The 27,121-nt window shown below is 46.0% G+C and overlaps 2 protein-coding genes and 1 pseudogene across 4 annotated transcripts in view; 2 read left to right on the top strand and 1 right to left on the bottom strand.

The window, feature by feature from the left end:
- HSF2BP (heat shock transcription factor 2 binding protein) overlaps positions 1–25,110 on the bottom strand; it is an 80,950-nt gene extending 55,840 nt beyond the window's left edge. The window contains exons 1-5 of one of the 2 annotated variants that reach the window (XM_037136337.2): positions 24,936–25,110; positions 24,047–24,197; positions 13,036–13,139; positions 2,630–2,779; positions 294–426 (exon numbers count right to left, since the gene is read on the bottom strand). In XM_037136337.2, the coding sequence (XP_036992232.2) occupies positions 294–426; positions 2,630–2,779; positions 13,036–13,139; positions 24,047–24,197; positions 24,936–24,971 (574 nt within the window). In that variant the 5' untranslated portion in view covers positions 24,972–25,110. Of the gene's footprint in view, positions 1–293; positions 427–2,629; positions 2,780–13,035; positions 13,140–24,046; positions 24,198–24,333; positions 24,459–24,935 lie in introns of those variants that run through there. The other variant, XM_053657593.1, reaches the window with a different exon arrangement.
- LOC119042584 (60S ribosomal protein L4-like) lies at positions 6,403–9,505 on the top strand (annotated as a pseudogene).
- Positions 25,111–26,281: 1,171 nt separating the features above from the next.
- Positions 26,282–27,121, top strand: part of RRP1B (ribosomal RNA processing 1B) — a 29,707-nt gene continuing 28,867 nt past the window's right edge. Inside the window, exon 1 of one of the 2 annotated variants that reach the window (XM_053657739.1) lies at positions 26,282–26,514. In XM_053657739.1, the coding sequence (XP_053513714.1) occupies positions 26,397–26,514 (118 nt within the window). In that variant the 5' untranslated portion in view covers positions 26,282–26,396. The remainder of the gene's footprint in view (positions 26,515–27,121) is intronic. The other variant, XM_053657740.1, reaches the window with a different exon arrangement.

Below are 27,121 nucleotides of genomic sequence, written 5' to 3'. Positions count from 1 at the left end.
CCTAGAGTTTTACTCTGACTTCTGCAGTTGTACGGACTGTCGTGCGAACTTGTCCCATGCTTCCTAACAGGCCATGCCTGCCCAACAAGGCCGGACCACAGACAGCCTGCATGATGCCCCACGGCTCACACACCAGAACCCCCCCCCCCCCCCACCCGCTGGCCGGAGGCTCCAGAGCGAGGACCACACGGCGTTTGGAAGCGTTCCCAAGAGACGCTAATGCTCCGTCGCTGGGCTGCCACCACGGCTTGGGGCACACTTAGCACAGTTACTGTGCACAAAGAATTACTTACTTGTTACAATTCCAGCCAAAGCAAAGACAAACTGACTTTCATCAGAGTCGAGCTCTTTGACATCCCCATCCAGTGACTTCACAAAACTCTCCATTGTCTGCCCAGTGATGCTGAAAAATTTCAAAGCTTTCTCCTGAAAGTTCGGAAATGAGAATATCATGCCCTTTCACAAATACCAGTACGAAAACATTTTAAAACTGCAGGATACACAAAAAAGACCCTGGTGTTAATTACAGAAGCAATATTTGAAAATCTATTCTTCATTAAAAGTTTCTGTTGAAAAGATGAGGAAAAAAGGGTTTTACTTTATTAGACTTTAATAGAATTATTAGTAGAAAAACTACCCTGAAGACTAATTCAAAGAATAAAATTAAAATATGCCCTGGCTGGTATGGCTTTAATGGATTGAGTGCCAGACTGAGAAGTGAAGGGTTGCAGGTTTGATTCCTAGTCAGGGCAGATGCCTGGGCTGTGAGCCAGGTTGCCAGTAGGGGGCACGAGGGGCAACCACATGTTGATGTTTTTTTCCCCTCTCTAAAAACAAACAAGTAAAATCTTAAACAAATACATATACATACACACGTATATATGTGTGTGTATATGTGTTTGTATGTATGTATGTATGTATGTATGTATGTATGTATTTGGGGTACTTGGCCAGGTGACTCAGTTGGTTGGAGTATCATCCCAATTACCAAAGGGTTGTGGGTTCAACCCCCCAGTTGGGGCACATATAGTAGGCAACCAATAAATGTTTCTCTGTCACGTTGATCTCTCTCTCCCCCAACCTCCTTTCTTTCCAAAATCAATAAACATACCCTTGGGTGAGGATTACACACACACAGACACACACACGCGCGTGCGCGCGCGCGGGGAACAGTTTGAAATTCACATAATGACGGAAGTACTGGGATGAATTCACCCAAAAATGTACCGGAAAAATATGTCCTGTTTGTTCTAGACATGAAACCAGAGGTTTTCAAACCTTTGGCAAAACTGCTTTTCAAATAAAATCTTAACTGAAACCTCAGCACGTAAAAGAGGTCAAGACAGTGAGCAGGCCCATGTGGCGGTCGTGACTGAGCACAGAGCACTTCCAGGTGTGCGGAGCCGCGGCAGCACTTCTCTGAGGAATGGTGTGCACACCAGGCGCCAGGGGGTGTCAAGGGTGACACACGTGCTCCACGCCCAGCCGTGGTGCTGGCACCCGAGTGTGGCAATCAGCTACATGCCACTCAGTGGTCCACTCACAGACGCTGAACTTACCGCACACAAACTACACCTTGATGAAGTTCAATGCTCTTTTTAAAATGCATTTAGTCTCTCCCCTGCAAGTCCTACACAACTGTAATTTTTAGAAATGGTGACCAGTTCATCACCAGCCTGACCAAACATCCCCGCCAGGCTTTTATTTCCATTCACGACACCCCATTCTCGCAGGTTCACACCTCAGTCTTCCTTGGTTCCCTTCCTTCTGTCAGCTGTGGAGTCCACGCTGTCACCACATGGACCACAGGCTCCCCTCCCCTTCCTTCTCCCCTACAGATCAGCTCACTCCAGCCTGAGCCACTGGAACTTGGATTCGTCTTCCTGTCCCGCCTGCAGACCCCACACCCCACCTCCGATCCATCCTCACTCCTGCCGGGTTCGCCTTCCCAGACTCTCCTCTGGTCCTGCCCACTTTTACCCAGTGCTCGGGAACCCAGTCCTCGCGCCCCTGGGGCTGCATCGCCAACCCGCACTGGCTGTCTTCTAAGTCGCACTCCACAGGCCTTGCAGCCTTCTCTGCCCACGTTATTACGCAACCCTCCACTCTGCGTCAGGCGCCCTCCCAGTGCCCACAAACAAACTCCTAAATTTGCCCGATGCCTTCAACATGCTGTTTCTCTCCTCGTGGAACACCCTCCCTGTTCTATGCCATTACTGCCTATTCAAGTTAATCACAGCCCATCTCAAATCTGTCTCCCTCTGTGTAGTTCCTTGATATGTGTGTGTGCTATTAACATGTATATGTTAAATCACAATAACATTCAATGTTACCCAATAGATAACATATGTAAAAACACTGTAATCTGTGTTATATGTATACCAATGCCAAGGAATAATACCCAAGTGGAACAATGGCAACAAAGGCCATACAGCTTCTGGGATCTTACTGCATTCGTTGTACACACCCTCAGAGCAGCAGGTTACAGTGGGCCCCACACAGCTGACATCCCTGAAATATCTGACGAATGCACAAGAGAAATGGACACCGTCTGTAAGCCCTAACAGACACGCTGCGCCCTCCCAGTCACATAAACACTGATGGACAATGTCCAGCTGGCCGCACTTACTCCTCCCAGAATGGCTTTGACCACCTCCTCGCTCCTGGAAGCACCCCAGAGCAGCGTGCAGGCTGCTGCGCCCATCTCTGTGCAATACGCTGCCTGCTGCAGAAGCTGCTGCTTCGCCTCGTTCAGCTGCTGGCGCAGAGCCAGTTTCTCCTGAAATCAAAACAAAATCAGAAAAATGAATAGCATTCAACTTCAGAATATCCCATGTTTTCCCTTTCAATGATATTTTAAAGAAAAGAAATGCACACAGAATTATAGAAAACAGTTGGCAAATGAAAACTAGTCCTTAGAAAGCCATAATCCATATTTTTAAAATAAACCTCAGAACCAAAATTAACTGTTAGAAAACAACATCCTACTGCATTAGAGTTTATAGATACTGCCAAAGTCCAGAAGCTTTCATTCAGGGGAGAAAAGGGAACAGCAGGGACACAGATTCATCTCAAGTCAAAGGAAAACATTAGGCATCTCAGGTCCCAAGTGGCTATACCCAGGACCAGGACCAGGACCAGGACCAGGACAGCTGGGACACGTGAACAAAGTGACAACCTCACACAGTAGTCCACACACAGAGCAACATTTTGATAAAGGAGCCTGCTGTCTCCAAGTGGCTCACTCCGCTGTAAAACCGCCACAGGACACAGCTAACACCACACAGGAAAGACGGGAATAGAGGAAGGAGAGGGGTACAGAGGGAGGGCCTCCCGGGCAAGCACTGGACTGGCACGGCAAGGTAAGTGCCAGTGTCTCGAGACGACGGAGGCCTTCTCGCTCTGCCACCAGCACCCCTGAGGAACCTTCCCTGGGAAGTCTGAGCCAGGGCTCTTACCAACGAGAGAGAAAGTGAACTGTCCTCCAGGTGTCCCTCTGACCACCGAAAACACCTAAAGATTCACCTGCAGGTGGGTCTTAGGTGATGTGGGAAGTCCTGCCCACAAAGAAGTCCCCAACCACCACTGCTGGATTCACTATTCCTTGCTACCTGAAATTCCCTTAGAAGGTAGTAGTATTTCTCTAATAAGAGATACACTTAAAATACAAAAACACAGTTAAATTAATTTATTCCAAAGCATAATTAGCTCAATAGCCCAAAAAGTTGAAGTATATTAGATGCTCCAGGTTCTTCATTTAGAGAGGTGAGAGTACAGGACAAAGTCCAGGGGCTTTTGTCTGCGGTAGAAAAGAGCAGTGGGGCCACAAACCAAACTTTGTTGACCTTGTAACTTGGTCCCAGGTGGCCCCCCGGAAAGGGTACACTTGGTATACAGAGCTTCATTCACACTCCTGTAACATAAACTGAGGTTTGTAGCTGCAACTACACGAAACACAGCATTAACAAAGCTGCTATGACAATCACACCCTGTGTGTCTTTTCCCATGTGAACAAGTGCAAAGCTACTTCTGCCCTCCCCTATACGGCCATATTTATTTTGGGAGAAAAGTGGTCACTGAGCCAACAACATGTTCTTACACTGCTTTACAGGATTTTTCAGCTCTGGGTTCTTAAGGCCTGACTTCATCACAACAGTGATCTGGACACCTGGTTCGTTCTTCAGGTGTCTATCACTGAAGCTGCTGAAGTCAAGGTGGCGTGTGCAGAAGACTAGACCACAGCATTTCCCATAAGATTTCCAGCTTTTAGGAGGGCTGTGGAGCTGGCTGAAAAAGGTGAAGGGACTAAGGAAAATATATCTCCTCAACACAGAAAACAGTATAGGGAGTACCAGAGGGACAGGGGGATAGGGAAGAGGCAGAAAAGGGTAAAAGGGAGATAAATGGTGATGGAAGGAGACTTGACTTGGGGCGGTGAACACACAATACAATACACAGATGATCTACTATAAAACTGTACACCTGTATAATTTTATTAACCAATGTCACCCAACTACATTCAATTAAAAGGAGAAAATAAATAAAAATTTAAGAAAAGACTCCTAGCTTCTCTCACAATGGGAGCAGTATGAATGCCAGTTAGTCTGGTTGTGGTGATGCTGCTGCAAGATCACACATAAGAACGGCTGGAGGAGACCGGGCAGGGCTGTCTTCACTGTGGTCCCATCTGGGGGTTACAGGCAGATATGCCCTGACGTAGGGCTGTACCCACAGTACAGTGATAGTAAAAAAAAAAAGAAAGAAAGAAAACCCTCAAAGAAAACAATTGCATTCACAACACCAAAAATAAAACAGGTCCCTGACCAGCATGGTTCAGTGGGCTGGGCACCATCCCACGAAGCCAAAGGTCGCCAGTTTGATTCTTGGGCAGGGAACATGCCCCAGTTTTGGGTTCAGTCCTAGTCAGGGTGCACATGAGAGGCAACTGATCGATGTTTCTCTCTATTTCTCCCTCCTTTTCCTTCTCTCTAAAAATGAATAAATAAAATCTTTTTTTTAAAAATAAGAGTAAACGTAAGAAAGGTAGCTCATGACCTGTACAATAAAAACTACAAAGCATTATTGCGAGAAAAAAAAGATTTAAATACAGACAGCCCTCACTTCATTGCAATGGCTTCACTGCGCGCGCTCAGAGCCGTGTGTCGGCCCCCCTGAAGGTGTGTGGCAGCCCTGCGCCAAGCAAGTCTATTGTTGCCATTTTCCACACCTTCACTCACTTCACGTTCCTGTGTCACATTTTGGTAATTTGCACAATACTTTAAACTTTTCGTTATTATTTTTGTTCTGATGACCTGTGATCAGTGATCTCTGATGTTACTATTGTAATTGTTTTGGGGAGCAGTGAATGGCACCTGTCTCCATTTAAGACGGTAAACTTCATAAATGTTGCATGTGTTCTGACTGCTCTAATGACCAGCCATTCCCGTCTCTCTCCCTGAGACACAGTAATATTGAAATCAGGCCAATAAGCCTATAATAGCTCTAAGTGTTCAAGTGAAAGGAAGAGTCACACACCTCTCACTTTACATCAAAAGCTAGAAACAGCTAAGCTTAGTGAGGAAAGCATACTGAAAACTGAGACGGGCTGAAAGCTAGGCCTCTCGCACCAGTTAGCCACATTGTAAATGCAAAGGACAAGCTCCTGATGAAAAGAAAAGTGCTAGGAAATGATAAAGTGAAGCAGCCTTACTGGTGATACGGAGAAAGTTTTAGTGGTCTGGATAGATCAACCCAGCCACAACATTCCTTAGACCAAACCCTAATCCAGAATGAGATGCCTACCTCGCTTCAACTCTGTGAAGGCTGAGAAAAGTGAAGAAGCCACAGAAGAAAAGTCTGAAGTTAGCAGAGGCTGGTTCACAAGGTTTACAGAAAGAAGCCATCTCCTACCATGACCATGCAATGAGAAGCAGCAAATGCTGCTGTAGAAGCTGCAGCGAGTCACCCAAAATATCTAGCTAAGGTAATTAACGAAGGTGGCTACACTAAACAACTGATTTTCAATGTAGATGAAACAGCCTTGGATTGGAAGAGGCCACCTAGGGCTTTCCCAGCCAGAGGGGAGAAGTTGGTGCCTGGCTTCAAAGCATCAAAGGACTGGCTGACTCTCTTGGTGGAGCTAATGCAGCTGGGGACTTTACGTTGAAGCCAGTGCTCATTCACCATTTAGAAAATCCTAGGGCCCTTAAGAATATGCTAACTCTATTCTGCCAATGTTTTATTAATGGGGCAAAAAAGGCTGGATGATAGCACATCTATTTACAATATGGTTTATTGAATATTTTAAGCTCACTGCTCAGACCTACTGCTCAGAAAAAAAATCCTTTCAAAATAGTACCACTCACTGACAGTGCCCTCGGTCACTCGAGAGCTCTGGTGGGGATGGACGAGACCAACGTCGTCTGCACACCTGCTAACACAATACCCATTCTGTATTGTGGTCAAGGAGTTACTTAGACTTTTAAGTCTTATAATTTAAGAAATACATTAATCAAGCTCAAACTGCCATCACTAGTGGATCCTCTGATGGGTCTGGTCAAAGCACACACATTGAACACTTTCTGGAAAGGATTCACCATTCAAGATACCATTCAGAACATGTGAGATTCATGGGAAGGGGTTGAAATATCAACATTAACAGGAATTTGGAAATTGATTCTAACCCTTGTGGATGACTCTAAGGCTTCGGTGGAGGAAGCAGCTGCATATATGGTGGAAATAGTAAGAAAACTAGAATTAGATCTTGAAGATATGACTGAACTGCTGCAATCTGATGATTAAACTTTAACACATGAAGATTTGCTTCTTATGGATGAGCAAAGAAAGTGGTTTCTTGAGATGGAATCCACTCTTTATGAAGATGTTGTGAATACTACTGAAATGTCAGCAAACGGTTTATAATATTACATAAACTTAGCTGATAAGGCATCAGCAGAGTTTGGGAGTATGACTTCAATTGTGAAAGTATTTCTACTGCGGTTTATAAAAGGCTATCAAACAGCATCACGCACCACAGAGATATCATTTGGGAAAGGAAGAGCCGATCAGTGCTGCCAACCTCAGTGTCATCTTATTTTAAGAAGCTGTCACGACCACCACCTCGATCGGGCACAGTCAACAGCCATCAACGCTGAAGCAAGACACTCCCCCAGCAAAAAGACTGCACCTCGCTGAAGGCTCGGATGACAGTTATGCTTCTTAACAACAGAGCATTTTTAGTAAAGGTACGTACATTTTTTTAGACATCATGCTATTTTTGCACATTTATTAGACTATAGTATAGTAGAAATATAAATGTTTATGGGACCTGGGAAATGGAAAACTCCGTGACCAGCTTCATCGCAGCAGTCTGGAGTGGAACCTACGATACCTCTAAGATAAATCTGTGAATGGAGAAACACACCATGTTCATGGATTGGAAGGCCTGAGATTAGTAAATTGGCAACTCTCCCCAAACTGATTCACAGATTCAACACAACCCCTATCAAAATTTCAGTAGGCTTTTTTTGTATGAAGTAATAATCTGATTCCAAAATGGAAATGGAAATGCAACTTAAGTTTGAAAAAGAAAAACTGTTAGAGGACTAACACTGATTTCAAAAATAAAAACTTACCATAAAGCTATAAAAATCAAACCAGTGTGGCACTGGCATAAGAATGGACGAATAATAGTTCGGTAAACACTAACATTTATGGCAATCAATTTTAACAAAGATGACAAGGCAATTCAATGGAAAAACTGTGTTTTCCAAAAGTGATGCTAAAATGACTAGTTTTTTTTTATAAAGATTTTATTTATTTATCTTTAGAGGGGAAGAGAAGGAGAGAGGGAGAGAAACATCAATGTATGGTTGCCTTCGTGGGTCCCCTGCTGGGAACTGGCCTGCAGGGAACCGGCCTGCAACCCAGGCATGTGCCCTGACTGGGAATCGAACCTCGATTGTCTGGTTCGCAGGCCCGCGCTCAATCCACTGAGCTACGCCAGCCAGGATGACTAGATATTTTTATGTGAAAAAAGTTAATGCAAAATGAATCACAGACCTAAACATAAAATATCTAGAAGACTTCTGTGACCCTGGGATTAGGCAAATAGTTCTTAAACATCACAACAAAATCATGATCCATTAAAAACAAACAGTAAATTGAACATCAAAATTTAAAACTTTTACTCTTCAAAAGACAACTTTTAGAAAGTGACAAGTCAGCCAGTTACTAAAAGAAAGTATTTCTAGAGGAGCAGCATGTGCTCTCTCCTCTCCATGCCAGGACGTGTGCTCGTCCACTGATATCAGCACACTCCGAAGAGAGGGAATCATCTGGCAAAAATGGCACCTTGCCCACTGTGTTTAAGGCTCCCCTTTGACCAGATATTTCAACTTCCTTCACACCGACCTGAACGAAAACAACAGCTGTCAGTGAATTGGCAGGACATCAGACCAGAGCTGAGTCCTGGGGTGCTAGCAGAGCTGTGGCTCGAATTCCCAGAGTTTAAGGTGGTGGGACCCAGCATCCTGGCCAGGGTGCTTGTGGAAACGTGTGTTGTGGGGGCCACATGTTTGCACCAACCAAAATCCGGCACTGTTGGCACCACAGATGAACACAGAAGTGATTCACCATCTGCTCTGCCCTGGCTGCCCTGGTCTTACCAGCAGTGGTCATGCTAAAGGTCATCATATTGAGGAAGTTTACTAAACTTCCTTTGGTGGATGAAGATAAAGTTGAAAGCTACAAGAAAACCAAGGAGGCCGCCTTGCTTCTTAAGAAACTTAAGGTCTGGAATGATATCACAAAGATCTATGACTCTCAGCAAATGACAGCTGGCAAGGGCAAAAGGAAGCCAGCGGCGGGGACCCTGCATCACCTATAATGAGGGCAAAGGTATCACTGAAGCCTTCAGAAACATCCCTGGAACTATGTTGGGCAATGGAAGCAAACTGAACACTCTGAAACTTGCTCCCGGAGGGCATGCAGGCCATTTCTGCATTTGGACTGAAAGTGCTTCCACACAATGATCTGGGTGGCACTTGGCATACAGCAGCCTCCCTCCAGAGTGACCACAACCTTCCCCTGCACAAGACGCTCAGGACACACCTCAGCAGAATCTTGAAAAGCCCAGAGATCCAAAGAGCCCTCCGAGCACCACACAAGAAGATTCATCACTGAGTCCTAAAGAAGAATCCCCTGCAAAACCGGAGAATCGTGTTGAAGTTAAACCCACATGCAAAGACCCACATGCCAGAACCAGACCAGGAACCACAAGCTCCAGTGGACAGAGTAGCAGCAGCTACTAGAAGCCAAATCCGATGAGAAGGGGATTCCAGGCAAGAAGCCTGTGGTAGGGAAGAAAGGAAAGAAGGTTGCCAGTGTTCAGGAGCAGAATAAACCTTCGGTGGGAGAAAAGGCTACAGCTACCAAGAAACCAGCAGCTGACAAGAAGCCTGCAGAAAAGAAACCCACAATGGAAGAAAAGAAGCCCACAGCATAAATTTAAATTTGTTTATTCCATGAAGGTCAAATCATTATAGACAGCCAGTTTTGAATAAACATGTCAAAAAAGCAGTGAAAAAAATTTTTCTAAGTCATCTCTCTAAAAAGGACTTGTATGAAGAATATATAAGGAAATCTTGCAACTCAAAAGTAAAAGAAACAACCCAATTAAAAACAGGCAAAAACTGTAAATAGCTACTTAACCAAATAAGTTACACACATTAATAATAAATACGTGAGAAGATGTTCAACTTAATTAGTAATGAGGAAAACGCAGACTAACCCACAGTGAGATACCATTACATGCACATTAAAATGGCCATAATCCAAAGGACCAAAAATACCCGGGGTTCATAAGAATATGGAAACAGAAGGACCCTTCATACCCTGCTGTGGGGAATACAGAGTGATACGCACTTCAGTAAACAGTCAGGCACTTTCCCAAAGATTAACCATATGCTTACCATATGATGCAGCAATTTCACCTCTAGGTATCTCCCCAAGAAAAATTAGGATATATGTCCACACATAAACTTGTGCATGAATGTTTACAGCAGCATTCATAACAGCCCAAAACTGGAAATAATCTAACTTCATCCATAATGTAGTGAATGGATTTTAAAAATCTGGTCTATCCAGCCAATTGATTATTATTCATCACTAAAAAGGAACAATGTTAGCTAATATCGGTGAACCTCCAAAACATTACAACATACACAAAAGGCCACATATTGTATGATTCCATTTGCACAAAATGTTCAAAAAAGGGAAATCTATAGAGACAGATAAAAATCATCTACAAAAAGTGGACACCCCAAATCAATGTCATTGTACCAGTGTCGACTTCCTGGCTTTTACTTTGTCCTGTAGTTATGCATGATGTCACCACTAGGGGACAATGGGTGAAGGGACAGGAGACTTCCCGGGACTTTGTGCAACTTCCTGTGAATCTGTAATTATTTCAAAATATTTTTTACCAAAAAACAAACTGGCCTGGTGCCCTGGCCAGGGTTGGTCGAGCATCATCCCACACACAATCAGGGCACATACAGGAATTGACCAGTGAATGCATCAGTAAGTTGAGCAACAAATCGATGTTTCTCTTTTTCTCTTTAAAATTAATAACATAAAATTTTTTTAAAAGCTGGGTTGGGGTGATAGTTATACAACTGCATAAATTTATTAAAAATTATCAAACCATACTTGTACAACAGATGACTTCTGTGGTGTATAAAATATATTTAAATAACACTGTTTTAAACTAAACAATAACTGAACCCTGATATATTTTCCTATGTAAAGTGAACACTCAATACATAACAGGGCATCGAAAACACTTTCAAGATTCCTTCAAAAATCTGTAGTTCATTTCTGATTTTTAACTCAACTACACTGTCAATTAATTTTTCTTCTAAAAGTTTTCTGAAATAACATACAAAGTTTGTAACAACTTTCCGTTTATCACCATAAAAGTAGTAAACGCTTTCCTACCAAATTAAAAGTGTAGGTAACAAAAACCTGGCAGTCCATCCTTGTTAGGTTACTGACTAAGGGCACGTGCTGCAGGAGAGCCGCACTCAGAGCGATGGAACCACAGGCCAGCCGCCGCCGACAGGCCTGCTCCCGGAGAGCACACGGAACTGTGCGCTGTCTGTGATCACTTCACACGCGGTAAAGCGCCGGGCACTAAAGAAGGTCTGCCAGCAGGGGCTCTACGGAAAGCCTCCTCTAACCTTACGGTGGCAGCACAGTCCTTCCAAAAGCCATCCAGACAGCCTCTGATGGTTTCACCTGCACAGTGAAAGCTGGGCTCTTTCTTCTCCAGTGTTCACAGGCTGCTTTGCCAGGTCTTTCCTGGCCAGCCCCTTACATCGCATCAAGGCCCAGCTGGCCTCCTCCACTGATCAGACTCAACCATCCCTGAGGTCAGGAGCGAAGTGCCCCTTGTTCCAGTCATCATTCTCCAGAGCAGTTGGGAGCTGCTGCTTTATGAATCTGAGTCCATACTCTGTGATCTGACCTTTTTTTACAACTGAATTCAGTAGCTCCCTCCTTTCCCTAACGACTGTCACCCACCATGCAGTCCTTACCAGCAATACGCTGATTAGGGATACAGCCCCCGGTTTCCTTCCTCGTTCTTCAACTCTAAGATAAGCTTCCAGAGTCTGGCACGTGCCCTGTGCAGACCTGGACACAGACCACAGACAAGGCAGCCACTTCTCCAAGCAAGAAGAGACGTGGCCTTGTTACACAAACTGGAACTGTATCAGCAGGACCACTGAACAGCAAACGTAACTGGAAACAGTTGAACCTAAAACATTCGCATTTAACTACGGTCAAGTCTGGGGCGATAATCATGGCCATTTCATCCTCTATACTGGCACCACAGCAGAATGGCTTGTTTTTAAGCATTATATCTAACACACCAGCAAACATGCATTTCTCCTATGCTTTCAATTTTAAAAAAAACAAACAGGAAATCTAAGGTTTTTTTCAATTTAAGCTTCAACCTTAACAAGGATGTCTCAGCGATTGGACAAAGAATGAACCAATGGACCGCATTAACACTGATCAAGTCCTGTCCTGCCCTGTGGTCACCTTCTTTCAGACTATGACACTTTTAGGCCCAAAGTCCCCACACTGCAATTTCAGTTTATCATAATTTAAGCAGAATATGGCAAAGCTAAAGCTTCACCTTTCAATATGTGGCGTTCCACCTAACGCAGTTTTGAGACTAAAACTCTTGCCCTAACCTTTTCTACTTGCTCAGTACTAAAGTCTACACAAAATCCCTGTTTTGCAAATCCTCTCTGAGGCACATTTGGAATCCCTCGCAAAAGGCGGCAGTAGGGAACAGGCTCGGTGCAGCGGTAGGGGCATTCCTTAAATTAGCAGTACCTGCTGCCCCAGCTGCGCTGAAGAAGTGAGATGCACGGACAGCTGCTGACCCCCTGCCAACATGCAGTGGATAAGACACACTCGCTGGTTATTACTAGTCCAATTATTGTTTTACTACTCCAAAATAAAAATACATTCAAGCTCCAAATTCCATAACTGGCAGAATAGTTCGTTTTACAGAAGAAATAATTTCTTCCTCATAAAAAGTAAAATGTGTAATTTAAAAGAAATACTAGTCTCCCCTAATATAACAATTGGTTACTCTAAAAATATCTGTAGCTGATCTCCTGAATTACAAATATTTCTGGTTTAACATATCTACCTCTGAATATAAATTGTGCACGCAATATTTTTTCAAGACTTTCCATTATAAATTCTGTTTTGGAATGGTCCTTTAAACATAAAAATTAACAGCAACTGACTATTAAAAGGCACCAAGTAAATAATGTCCACATTATAATGGTTATAAAATCCAAGTGTTCAACTATTTTCCGACCTACTCGGAACACCGACCTTTAAAAATACAACCCCCGGGGCTTACAGGCAGAAAGACTGCCGCGGACCCCGCTCGGCGGCCATGGCCACGGCCACGACACCGGCGGCTTTAGGCAGCGTCTGTGAGCACCGTACCTTCTTCTCCCGCAGGCTGTCGGCTTGCGCAGTCTCTAGGCGGGCTTTAAAGTGCTCACAATCCATTCTCAGTTGCTCTAATTCTTGCTCCTTCCTTTCCATGTCTAGAAGAAAGAGACAGAAATACCTTCTATTTCAAATCACTAATATCTTTTAACCATTCATTATGCCTGATCTCTTTAGAAAACTTACACTGATTTCTTAGGTTACATGTGCATAACCAGTCCTTGAATAGTAAATATTCTAAAAGTCCTGCTTTTTAAGCTGTTATCAGTTTTTAGCCCATAGTAAGAAAACACTTTTTTGTTTTTTGCTTTGTGTTTTTAGGACCTCACTTTACTGCCAAACTTATATAGTCAGGCTTTAAGAAAAGTGTGCATTTGAAGGACTGGAGGCAGGGCTGAGAAGCCTGACTGTCTCCTGGCACAAACTTGTATCTGTTCCAGGAAAAGCAGAAGGCGGCTCAGCGAGGAGACGGTGCCAGCCGGAGCTGATTCACGGAGCTGGTCTCTCCGGCGGGCAGGCTGACTCAATGGGACAGCTGCAGCCGCAGTCAATGGAAGACAGCATGGTGACAGGGACCAAAGAAGGCTGCAGTAGAAGGTGGCGACTATGGAGCACTTCCTCCACACCAAGTTCATTTAAACGATTTGAACGACCAATAGAAATTCCGAAAGACATGCACGTTAATAAAGCTGAAAACAAAAGCATCATCACTTCAGATACAAAGTAGTATGCAGCAAAAATACCAGCATTCAAAAAGCAGAGAGACACATACAGTAAGTGCCCTGACTTCAAGGGCTGAGAAATCATCAGTTTTTATGCTGACATGTACCAAGATTGGGACAGCACATGTGCTCAGAGATGATGGTGTCACTATTCTGAATAAAGTGGACAGTTGAGGACAGTGATTCTCAGACTTTAGATGACTTGAGTAGACGCAGGCTGGGCCCAGATAGATTCAATAGGATTAAGGTAAGCCTGAGACTCTGCATTTCTTACAAGGTAGCCAGTGGGCTGATACTGCTGGTCTGGGAACAGACTTTGAGGACAACTCAACTGCTTTGGGACAACAGCCTGGTTTCTCATCACTAACTAAATGACATCAGCACACAACTAGTGACAGCAATTGAGGGAAGCCAAGCGTAGGAATGCTAAAGGGCAAAGAAACAGAGGATGGTGAGAGAGCCTCAGAGAACAGACCCTTCAAAAACGGAGCATTACTTCACCATAGAGAAATGCAGCCAACAGACACTTCCTCCGGTGACGTGCAGACAAAGGAGAAGGGGCGTGACTTTGGAACCCGGGGGTCTCAGGAGGGAGGGAAAGCGGAAGCCCACACAAGAAGCCTAGAGGGCCTGCCAAGAACAACATGGGCATCCCCAAAGCTCTGGAGAATAAAGGGAGTGTATATTTCCCAAAGAACCTTTGTCCTGGAAGAAAAATGAAAACCTAAAGCTAAACATTCAGATAGAGATTATGAAACTGGCAAAGCTTCTTTTAAAAGGTGTTTCTTAGAAACTGGGGTGAAGTAACATGAGACCACTTCTCCTTTAAATCACTTTTCTTCTGCCCTGTTATGATGTCTTATTCCACAATGTGACTGACTTTCACTAGAATTCCTTCTTGTCCCATTAATCTTGGACACACAAGAAATCAACTACCAATCAAGTGCTACGCTTGGAAAACTATGTTTGCCTTAGTAACAATGCTAAATGAAGACATATATTTATATACGTTACCCATTATTATATATGAAATACAAACTGGTCACAGACAAACAAAATGGAGAAAGGAACTAAGACAAAATTATTGATGATGTAAATTCTTTAGAGTTAGCTTTTAAATATTTCTTCTATTATTAAACTGCATGTTACTTAAACATGGTAAAACTGGAAATCGGTTCTACAAGCCTTGTTATACATAAAAATCGGTAAGAATTCTGACTCATTGTGGTAATTCCATAGCCTCTCACTCTACATAGCTGTCCACCTGCACGTTAACAGAAGGATGGGGTTAAAATACTCCATTCAAGCACAGGCCAGCCCATCGCACTGTCACCACCAGGGACTAGGGATGCGACCCCCAACCCTGGGCTCTCCAGGAGGAAGCAGGTGCCTTTCCTCAGTGCGAGGCCGCCGCCTTGTGGCCAAATGGGAGCATTGCCGCTGCCGTGGCCTCCTGACAAAACTGCCCCCTTGCATTTTCTTTTTTAATTTTATTTACTTATCAGTTTTTATTTAAAACAATAAATTTATTGTCTCCCAGTTCTGGAGGCTACAAGTCTGAGATCGAAGTGTCAGCACAGTTGGTTCCTATGAAGAACTGTGAAGACCTCTATCCTCGGTTTGTCTTCTCTTTGGTCTCTTCACACCGTCTTCTATACACACTTGGGTCCAAAATTCCCTTTTGTAAGAACACACGTCATATGTTGGATTAGAGGTCATCCTAGTTACCTCACTTTAACTTGATTACCTCTGTAAAGGCTCGTTCCCAAATAAAGTCACATTCTGCGATACGGGAGGTTAGGACTTCGCTATGTACATTTGGACAACCGTGCACTTTCAACGTGGCCATGCCTGCCACACAGAACACCAGGAGGCATGTAATGGGCACTGCATAAATATGTGCCACAAAAATAAATTTCACTTCTTTAAACATTCTTTTGGCTAATTCTTCAATAAAACCACAAGTACTTTATGTTTTATTCTTCTGTAATGAGATTAATTTGCAATTTTTAAAAAAAATCAGAGACAGAAATAATCCGAACAGTGAATGAAATACTATATACAGTCAAGGCATTGTCTTGCCCAGCCTCACTAATTAGAACAGGGAAGGGGCAGCCACTCAGCCTGCACTGTATTTCAACAGCTAATCTACAGCTTTTGAAATGAAGGAGAAAACTCCACTTAACTGTTAACTGAATGAAGGGTGGCTGAGACAGAACACAAACACATAAAAACAAACTAAACAACAGGCCCTTTCACTATCTATTTATCCTCTGAATTTTATAATCCTTTTCGACAGTTTTAATAACATGAGAATGATGTATCTCTTAATGCTCAACTGATTCACAGGGAAGGTACAGAGAACTATTCACAGGCAGGACAGAGAGCTACAGATGAAAACACTGACAAAAGAAATTTAAACTATACGAAAGGGATCAAGTCCCCTAGCCTTTATCACTTGGCATGTCTATAATAAATTACTAGTTGTTTCATATTAATATGAAAATATTTGTTTCTGATCAAAATAACTAAGAGTCTCAAATCCAAAGTAAAGTCTTTTTAAAAGCCATTAACTTTTGCCTTATCACTCTCTAATAGGTCTAGAAAAGAACTCAGAATTAACTCCTGATGGATTCCACTCTGAGCTGAGACCTGGAAGGTGTATTCATTTCCTGGTACAGACATCCCCAGCTATCCAAAAGTAGAGTGTTCCTATGAAACCTTCATGAGCCAAATGACATAAAGTGAAGAAGCAATTATCTCAGGACACGTCTTGCTGACAGATGCACAAAATAAATGGACATAAAGCCCAGATGCTAACAGACTCAGTAGAAAGCTCTGGCAGCTCGATGCTGAGTGTGGTTCCTGGCCGAGGAGCTTGGCGGTCCAGGTGCGTGCTGCCTTTATAACCACTGCTGCAAAGCAAATGCTGAATGCTGTTTTCACTTCCAGCCTTTTTATTTGGTAAAAGCAAAAGTTGCCTTCAGATTGCTTTCAATGAGCAAAAACAGGTACTAACTAATGTAGGTCTTTTCTTAAAGGTAAGTGTTGGAATGCAAACTTTCGACAAGTAGAAGATGCCTGGAGAGCACGAACTGGGTGGTCTAGGACAGAAATAAATGTATTCTCTCACAATTCTGGAAGCTACAAGTCTGAAATCAAGGTGTCTGCGGGCCACACTCCTCCCGAAACCTGTAGGGGGAGGATCCTTCCTTCCTCCTCACCTCTGGTACGCGGTGGCACAATTCCAACCCACCGCCGCCTTCATCTGGCCTTCCCCGTCTCTCTGCACTACCTCCATTCTGTCTGCACCTGTTTGTGTCCAGATGTCCCTTCTATGAGGAGGACTGGTGCCACGTCCAGTTCCAGCTCCAACCATGCTGTCTGACAAAGTCCGAGTGTGGGGAATATGGCCTCAAAGAAGCATATTCAGGCCTGGAGGACGTGGCATAAGTGGATATACAGTGTTGATTCTGTTTTTGCTGTCTCTTGGTGTTCTGACATTTACTTTTCTGATAATTTGGAATCTCCTAGAAATAATGGCCATTCTCAGAGCTGATCAACAACTAGGTCAGACTGAGAACTATGCCACCTTGGCCTTTCCCCAAATAATACCCTCTCTGGGGGCCCAGAGGAGGAAAGGCCCACAGTGTCCAGTGAGTCCAAGGGGAAGAATATTTCCTTCCCTGACCCAGTTAAGCAGATGCAGGACAAGTTAATACTAGGTAGCAGGGAGCCAGAATTACCCAGAGCGCTCCCCCAAGTTAATCCCCTCTAATGAAATAGCCCCTGAATGTCTAAAAGTTGTTGGAGTAACAGCCCCTCCTTTACCTTGAACAGAAATATATATTAATTAGAATTTAGCAGGCAAAGAAACAGGAGAAGCTTGTTAGATACTATAAACTAAGCACGTAGATACAATTACCAAGGAGTTAGAGTCCATAGTACATAGAGAAACATTTTGGACAGAAAGATAGATAGCTAAGTTAGACATCACAAAGGCCTTATAATCAATTTCCTAACCTCTGCTCGGTCTAGCGTACCTTTTTGCCCCATGCCAAATTCTAGACCTTTAATAAACAATAAGACATTCAAACTCTGTACATAGAGCTATTTCAAATCAGCTGATTAATGGTTCTCCTGGTCAAAACAATTTTTGTTTAATATAACTGAAACTATGGAAATTCTTGTACTTTTCCTGGTTACCTTTGTATTGATTTTTTCTGCTTAACTGATCATGCTATACACCTGCAAATGTTAATCACTACCTAAAATGAAAATATAAAAACCTGCTTGTGCTTGCAATAAACGGAACAGAGCTTCACTGTCCTTTGAGGCGTGTTGTCGTCTGTTACCCATTGCCGACGCCTACCCTCACCTGTGGGACCCCTTGACCCCCTGCGGCCGGACCAAGGCAGACTGGGGCCCACCTAACAACCTCATTTAACTCAAACACCTCCCATCTCAGTGCCAGAGGCAGCATGTTGAGAAGTGAAAAAATTAGAATAGTCAAGATTTCATTTCTTAAAAACTCTCAGTTAAGGAGTTTTAATGCACTTGAAATCCCAGGGCCCATTCTAAGCCAACCAAACAACATTTTAATTAGCCGTCAAGTTTCTAAAGCAACCAAAGGGGTGGGGTAGGGGTGGGAGCTTAGAACCAAAACATGGAAATAGCATTTTTTTTTTCCTGCACTGCCAAAAATCTGCAAACCGCTATTTTTCTAACATAAATACCACTGGAGTAATCTTTTACAGAATGAAGAAAATGTGTGACTGATAGGAATTTGCCCTGTGCCAGCGCTGCCAACATAAGGGGCAGGCCCTTGTAGTGCTGCCTTCTCACCCCTGCACACGAGAACTCCTCAGTTTACCTGTAAATCATCAAGGAAAAGGATTCATTCTTATCCTTCTTATATCCCCACCCTACCTAGCTGTGACTGACGGACATCCGGCAGATAACACCTACCAGATTGACTTACCAACTAAATTTACTAGAAGACTTTAAATATCACAAAAAAACTACACTCCACCTTGCTGAACTCAAATGAATTGTTAAGTATTTCCCAACCCAGAGTCAGGGAATTCTGCTCTTCATTTACTGGCATACAAATCCAAACACAATGTTAACAATCAGGGGTTGGGAGGGATCTACTCAAATGTCTCTATGCTCTCTTGGCCACTGTTCAACTGCCTCTGTCTGTAAGCCCCTGGGAGACTGTTTTCTTCTTCCCCGGCCCCCCATATTCTAGACAAGTCTCCGCCTTGCTCTGTGCCCCAAAGAGCATTAAGTCAAAGGCCAAAGCAACCAGCTTCCCTTGTGTATGGCTTCCTGTTGGATTTGGAGAGTGGCGGCCCCACCAGCAACGAGGACAGGAGACGGAGGTTGGGACGCTGACTTCCCCCAATGCATCACATCAGCAGTCACTTTACCTTCTGGGGAAGGCCGTGGTCCTGTGGAGCCCCGACCCTCCTGCGAGTCTGGTGGCTCTCCTGCCACTCCTTCAGGCCCTGGGGGGTGATGGCACCCCACTTTCTAGTTCCCGGGCCTATGCTAGCCTGGGGCTGGTTCCCGAAACCCTGCTCATACCTTGGTCTGCCATCCCTTCCTTCCATTCTTTTTTTATCCCTTTTATTTCCTTCCAGGATATGGATGTGATACACTCTGATCTTACCCATTTGGGCTGCAGTAACTTTTGGTCAAATTAAATAATCTTTTCTTGATCCTCGTTTGTCCCACTCTTCATGACTCTCTCTCTAGTTCGTATTTCTATGACCAGAAATAATAATCCTTCCCTGAGCGAAAAGAGAGATCCCCTCTCTTCTCATCAATATCCAACTCTTGCAAACTTCATCTCAAATCACCCAGGCTTCGGAAATCGTGTGGTACAGAAATCACTGCTAAGAACCTAAGAGGACAGCAAGGATACTTTCGGTTCTGTAAATATTTAAACTTTACAATTTGTTTTTAAACTTTTCATTTGGACATAATTTCAAACTTATAGAACATTACATGAATTTAAAAAAAAGAACAAAAAATAGCCATAGAGCCTTTGCTCAGACTTATCCACTCGTAACATTTCACCACACTTGCTCATCACTTGTACCAAACACACACACACACAATATATATTTCTGGAGTCACCTGAGGGTAAGTTACACACTTATATCAAGGCCCTTTACTCCTAAATACTTCAATGACTATTTCCCTAGAATAGAGAAAATGTCTTAGACACCTACTATATACACGGTTGTCAAACCCAGGCAAATTAATATTAGCACCTTTATCTACTCTGGAACCAACACCCAGATTTTGTCAAATGACCCAAAATTGCCTTTTACAGTGCTTTCTTCCTTCCAGGTGCAGCATCCACCGTAGGGTCGGGTATTGCATTTCATTGTCACATACCATTAGCTTCCTTTAATTTGGAACATCTCTTAGCCTATCCTTTCTGTGTGACATTACAGTGTACTTTTACAACCACAACAACTTACACGGAAGGACTTCCATTTCTAGCTATGAGAGCGATGTAGCAGATCAGTCTTCCCACCGAGAATAAAAAGAAAGCAGAATTTAAACAAAAGCCATTAGAAGGTCCCCGAGAGCTAGCAGGTCACACACACTGAAGGACCCAAACCTGTGATGTGAGCGGGCATGGCTCCCCCCAGCGCTTCCCTGGGCGTCCGCATACTCAAGCAGCACAGGCAAAGAGGCAGCAGGGCGGAGCAGAGTGGGCAACGGTCTCATCGGGCTAGGGAGATAACCACAGAGCATGGAGCTGTCAGACAGCCAGGGCCTGGGGTGGGTCATGATCCCGGAGCCCAGAGAAGTGCAGAGGAAGGAGCTGCCATTAGGGATCCTCCCCCGCCGCAGGCGCCCGGCAGTGTGCCAGCAGCGGGGGCAAGCAGAGCCGTAATCCATCTCATGGCGCTAGGATGGAACTCTCCAGCCACGGCAGTGTTTGGTTTAGGTTGTTGGGTGGCAGTGGGTTTTGGTCCGTGTTCTGCCGAGTTTTTGGTCCTTACCCTAAGGGCAAGGAGAAGCCACTGAAGACTTAGGCAGGAGAATGACACAATCAGACTGACTTGTTAAAAATGACTTGGGCTACAGTACAAAGAACAGACTGGGTAGCGGCAAAGAGTGGACACTGCCAGGAGGCAGAAACTGGGGTAAAATGACAGGGGCCAGGACTCAGGTGGCGGCGTGGCCGTGGAGGCACACTCACAAAGTCAGGTGCATCCCCGGGGGGAACGCACAGGGCTTACTGGTGGACAGGTTAACAGTGAGCAGGAGAGGTGGGCAACAAGGGGAATCCTTGGTCGTCTCTAGTCTGGAGGGTGGGAATTTGAGGAGTCTCAGGCAGCCCAATTTGGGGTGGGATGGGGGGATGATGGATATCATGAGTCACCTGTGAAAAGATAAAAAAACGACCTGCTCTGAGAGAGTGAAACTGTCCTGTGATTTGTCAAGCTGGGATGACACACACAGGTGAAGCCAGCTGCCAAGTTAACAGGAAGTAATAGTTCTCCCAAGGGACACAGTGCAACTGTAGAAGTGTCACGACGACTCCCCCTTTCAGTGACTGCGGGCTTCTTATTCAGAGAGAACTTAGAACTTGCCTGTCGAGTCCCACACTATTGGGAATTCTGCTGACACCAGTACGAAGGAAACACTCCACTGTCGCCTGTGGGATCAAAACCACTGTGACCCAGAGCAGCAGCCTTGCTCTCCAGCTAGCTACAGAGTTCAAACAGGGGTTTCTACACACTGTGTTCCACATCCCTGTTAACTTTGTAGTTTCCAAGGAAACAGAACCTGGGTCCACCGCAGACAGACCTGATGCTGACCACTTCACACACAGCCCTACTTTGCTTGAAGCCCATCAAAACACAGCTTCACCTGTGTGTCACCTAAACTCCACCCTGCCCCAAATCCTACAGTAACTCTGTCCTTTCCTTTGTTGGCAAGATGCCCACAGTTCCTCTGCTGTGTGGTCTTCCTCACTGCGATGAGCCAGTAAACCTGACCTCGTGAGACGATCAGGTCCTTCCTCATGGTCATAGACTGATTAGGCTAGGACAGACATTTAGAACTTGAAATGATTGCCAAACATGTGAGAAGAAAGGCCACACAGCAGTTAGATGCAGGGCCTGTGCCTGGAGGAGGTCTGAGTTGGAGATGAATCTGGGAGCTGCTGGCACCAAGATGGTCACTGGAGCCATGTGTATGTAACATTGCCCACAGAGCGGTCATGGAATGACGGCAGAGTGGGCCCAGGCCTGAGCCTCAAAGAACTCCACTGGCCAACAGGCTGCTGCAGAGGAGGGTGAATCAGCAAAGGAGACTGAGAAGAAATGGGTCAAGAGACCAGTGAGGAAAAGTCGACGACATGGTCTGAGGAAGGCCGGGGACTGCGGGGCAAGACATCCCAAAGCCTGCCTTCGGTGAGACCCTTGCTTCCATAAGCACAATTTCATTTGGGCAGAGGACTGACCTTCAAAGATCGACTCATGCTGATCAGCTCAGGAGCCCCCGGTGCGCTTTTCAGAATGCCAGTTTCCTAATTTGCAGTGAGAACCCTAACCACCATCAGACTGACATACTCACTATTGGTTGGCGCTTTCCTTCCCTTAAAATAAATGCACTCAGGATGATGCTCAGAAGGTGCTGGATAAGCTGGCGTCAGACTGGGGAGTTTAAGAAATCAATGACCTGCAGCTATGGGAACCAGCAACATGAACGTATGTGGTAAGGTCCTGATGGCAAACAAATCAACCCAAATGTTGAGACTTAATGGGAGAGCAAGGACAAGAGACCCAACAAGATGGTGGGGCACTCAGGGACTGGCAACAGCCCTCGGCTGAAGGAATGAGGGGAGGAAAGAGTAGGAAACAGCGTTGCTGGAGGCTTACAGACCACGGAGGAGGAAGCCCCTGGTGAGAGTCACAGCGGTGGAGAGGGCAAGCAGAAATGCCCCCATCCCTCTCTCTGCCCACTGATGCCTTCCACTGGTGAGCCCTGCTGGCAGCCAGCAAGGGAGCTGGAGGCAGGCAGCCTGCAGGAGTCCACAGGGCAGAGCAGAGGAGAGTGGATCTGAGGATTTCAACAAAAGAATAAAACAAAGGCAAGGGGGTGGGGGGAGCTATGAGAACAATGAACATTCTCCCCTCTAACTGGATGTGGTCACTCCTAGACCAAATATGTTTGTGCAAACCAGAAACTTGTCCTGTGAAGCTATCTTCCAGTCTGGACTAGTGCTAGAAACACAACCCAGGTCCCCTGGGTGCACCTGTCCTAAAGTGATGGGGAACAGCCCCACGCACTGTGGTGAGTTAACCCTAACCACTGAAACTTTATTTAATTGTAACTCAGCCTCTATCAGGCAGGTGCTAAATCAATCCTGAGTATCCCCAAGAACTTCAATAGGCTCCTAGAAAGATCTGTGACACAATGGCTTGTCTCAAATCTGAAAACCTAAATGGCCAAGTCCTAGCAAGCTGGAACTTCAACCAATGCTAGAAACTGACCCACCCATCAACCTGGAGGCAAGTAAACACATATCCAGCCATCTCTGCAGACACATTTAACTCCATGGTAAGATCCTTAAATTCCACCCATAAAGACTTAATTTTTAGAGCAGATCTGTTTCAACTCCAAAGTACAAAATTCTTCTGCCAAGGAAGACAGGTGGAAAGAAAGAGAAGCTAGTAACAGATACTTCAGAAAACTAGCAACCCTGCCTCCAAAATAAACTACATATGTCCCAGTTACTCACTCAAGCCTCTCCTTTTCTTATGTCTTACTTGACTCCCAAACATAATTAAGGACTACAACCATACCTTGAAGTTTATTTACAATTACCCTATTTTGTAGTGGGTAATGTGCATGTTTTTTGCCCAAATCTGTGAGGGAAAACTAAGGATGTACATTACACATGGGTAGTACTAACCCCATATCTATATACATGTTTTTAACTATTTTATTTATGCTTATGATTAAAGGTGTAACTCTAGAAAGCAATAATGGTATGTGTATGCAAAATAATACCCTGGAATAGAATAATTGGTTTTGTTTCTAAATATAAATAAATAATTTAATTAAAAAATTAAAAGGAAAGCTTCTTTTTCCTGACAGTTTGGGCCAAAAACATGGTTGTGCATTATACATGCACGAGAGCACATTAAACACAGCGAAATACGGTACTTTTGTTTTCCAGGTCAAGCCAGTGGTGCGGGATCAGACCACTGTCGCCAAGTGACTGCTCAAGATGAAGTGAGACTCACTTTTCTCCACAGTCTTTAATTTCTGGAAGGTTTCCAGCATTTCCCCGTTTAGTATTCTGGGTAAGAAGTCCCGTATTTGCATCACTTCCGTTGTCAGCCGTTCCAGGTCCTTCTTTCGGACTTTAACAAATTCTTCTTTGGTTCCCAAGAGCTGAAATCAGAACAAGATCTTTGGATTATTACAAGTCTCTCCAGTAGTCCGCCAGCTTGCTTCCTTTTAATGCCTCTTATGTTCCTAGATGCAAACTTACGGCTTCACCTAATGTGCTCTCTGCTGTATATATTACCTCTCGGAGCTGAACCCCCAGCTCTCAAAGTGGGAGCTATTCCTTTAAGCGCATACGAGGCCCCAAGCCCGAGAGTCGAAGAAAACGCCAGCAACTTCCCCTTAACGTCTCAGTGCCAAGGTGATGGAGGAAATGATTCCTACTGGGCGGCCAAGGCCGGCCACCTCATTTGAGTTCACCACAACCCTCCAAGGTGGTCTAAGCCGGAAACCGGAAGCTGGGAACTTCCCCAGAGTACCGCCATTAACAGCGGGCGGAACCGGGGTCCTTCTTCGACCCCGTGCAGCACAAGTGACGTGGGGGCAACTCTGAGCCTGCACTAAACCCCGACACACAACTCGCGGCCTCCCGGGGACGGAGGGCTGCGGGTGTCTGAGGGGAGCCACCTTCATCTCCCGTTCGCGCACCCACCGCCCAACCGCGCGGCCTCCGGGACCCGCATCCACCGTGTCAGAGGCGGGGTCGCGCGGCCCGCACCCCAGAGCCAGGCCACGCTGTCCCCGAGTGCACTGGACGAGGCGCACACAGACTGCGGTCCGGCGCGGGGAAGGGAGGGTGGCAGCTCAGACCATGGGACAGCGGCCCAGGGCCTCCCCACTAACCCCGAAGGCCTCCTCAGCGCCGTCTGCCTCATCCATGGCCTTTGCGGCCCGGGTCCGCTCCGTGTGCCTGAGCGGTGGCGCGCCCTCTGACCTCTCACGCCAGAAAGTGCGGGAACGTAGTCAGGACTGAGCGGAGCGGCTATGGAGAGCGGCGAGGCTCAAACTTCGTAGGGTTTGAGCTGCATTGTCTGCACTATGGAGGAGGGGTGGGATCAGCTGGATTTCGCTTTGGCTCTTCTGGCGTAGCTGCGGTTTTAAACTTATTAACTGCAAAGTGGAAGAACAGCAAGGCCCAGGTGTAAGTGACAAGTGAAGTAAATAGAATCGGCCTTTCCTGTTTGGCGAGAGATGCTAGGCTAAAGGGCAATGAGTTCAAGTGAATTGCTACCTGTGCAGCTAGCGGCCACGCTCCTGCGCTCGCTCTAAACTCCTAGCAAGGGTGAAAACTTCGGGCTCCAGGCTCCTCAGGAAGTGCGCCTGATACAGGAGCGTCCATCTAGCCAGCTGGTTATAACTGAGATGAGTACCGTAAGTTTGGAGACGCCACCTAGTCCATTCGCTTGCCCCACTAGGCCCACTGAGTTCGCAAAATATGGTGCAGCCTATGGGTTCAAATGTACTGGGTCACTTCACAACTAAGACTTTGTCTGTTTCTGAAACCCCCAGGAAGCTGACACTACCAAGTCTCCAGAGTGTAGTGTGTGCTCTCCAGACCTGAGAGTGGTGTCCTAAGCACAGGCTTCAAATCCCTGCCCACCCCCATCCCGGAATCTGCCTGCACTTGCGGTTCCCCTGCCCCCAGGGACCTGCCCTGAGCCCCCAGCACCTGCTATAACCTGCCGCTGGCCCTGCCCGCGCACCGAGAACTGCCCTTGAAGCGAGACCAAGACGCTGGAGGGGCGCGGCCTGCAACGGCAGCAGAGGCCTCTCATTGGGGCTACCCCCAGCATCCCTGCAAGAATCTGAAGAACAGCCCTTCTTCCCAGTGTCCACCTGCGGAGACGGTACAAGAAGTTTAATACAACAAAAAAATCTCGGTGTTGTGCATTTTGTAGAACAGCTGCCAACGAAATGGATGTGCGTGTGTGTGTGTGTGTGTGTGTGTGTGTGACCTTAAAGATTCCAGGCCATTTACAATTGGCCATCCGACTCTTCCAGGCGAGGAGCCAACCCTGCTTGGCTAGCCTCGCAGGCGACAGCCCCCAGATCTGGCTGCAGAAAGACAGCGGAGGCGTGAAGGCGCAAAGCAGCGGGTTGCTCCGCCAGGTGCCAGGGCACGACGCTCTCTCTCCCAGAACGCGCTGCGAGCGGCAGCCGGCGCCTTCGTGACGCCATCACCCCGCGCTTCGCCACTCTCCTCCGCGCAGTCGCGGCCGGAGCGGCCAGGCGGCAGTCGCTCGGGAACGGCGGGAGGTCGAGGGGTGGAAGACTGTCGCCAGGGATGCTGCAAAGCGCCCCGCCATGCAGCCGGCCGAGATCCAGTTCGCCCAGCGTCTGGCGTCCCACGAGAAGGGCATCCGGGACCGGGCGGTGAGGAAGCTGCGCCAGTACATCAGCGTGAAGACTCAGAGGGAGACAGGTGGGCGCCCGGCGATGAGCCGCGCCACATGGCGGCGGGACCGGCGCCGAGCCGCCGGCGGAGCTGTGGCTCGCGCTCCTGCCGCTTACTTTTCTGTGTGTTCACACCGTGGGAACCGCTTCCTGCTGGGTCTAGTCTTGTTTTACGTTTAAGGGGCAGGCCGACAGGGGTTAGGTAGTCTGCTGGAGGTCACAGTGAGTGAGGAAGCTGGGATTTGACCCGATCTGCCGGACCCCGCGCCTGTACTTTAAATACTAGGCTCAACGTGATCCATCCTGCTGTGGTCATCGATTCACACCATCATCTGACCAATACCTTTAGGAGCTGGGGTTATGGGAGAGAAGACCATCCCTACTTTAGGGGAACTGGTGCTCGCAAAGCTGGGAAGGGAGATCGCTATAGCAGAGTTTGTGTAGTGTTATAACGGAAATGGAAATCGGGAAAGGAGGGAGCTTCTCTACGTAGGCTGGACCAGGAAGGCCACCCCGGGGCGATGTTCATTATATCTGAACAGAGGCGAGAGGGAGGCAAGCTTGAGGAATGGCTAGAAGAGACCTGTAAGTCAGGGAGGGTGAGGCAGGGTCACGTTAAGGGTTGTAGCTGGATT

Source organism: Artibeus jamaicensis, unplaced genomic scaffold (genome assembly GCF_021234435.1).
Source record: "Artibeus jamaicensis isolate MK-2021 breed Jamaican fruit bat unplaced genomic scaffold, CSHL_Jam_final scaffold_474, whole genome shotgun sequence".
Lineage (NCBI taxonomy): Eukaryota > Metazoa > Chordata > Mammalia > Chiroptera > Phyllostomidae > Artibeus > Artibeus jamaicensis.
Note: the sequence above shows the minus strand (reverse complement) of the source record. Positions and strands in the feature narration are given on the sequence as shown.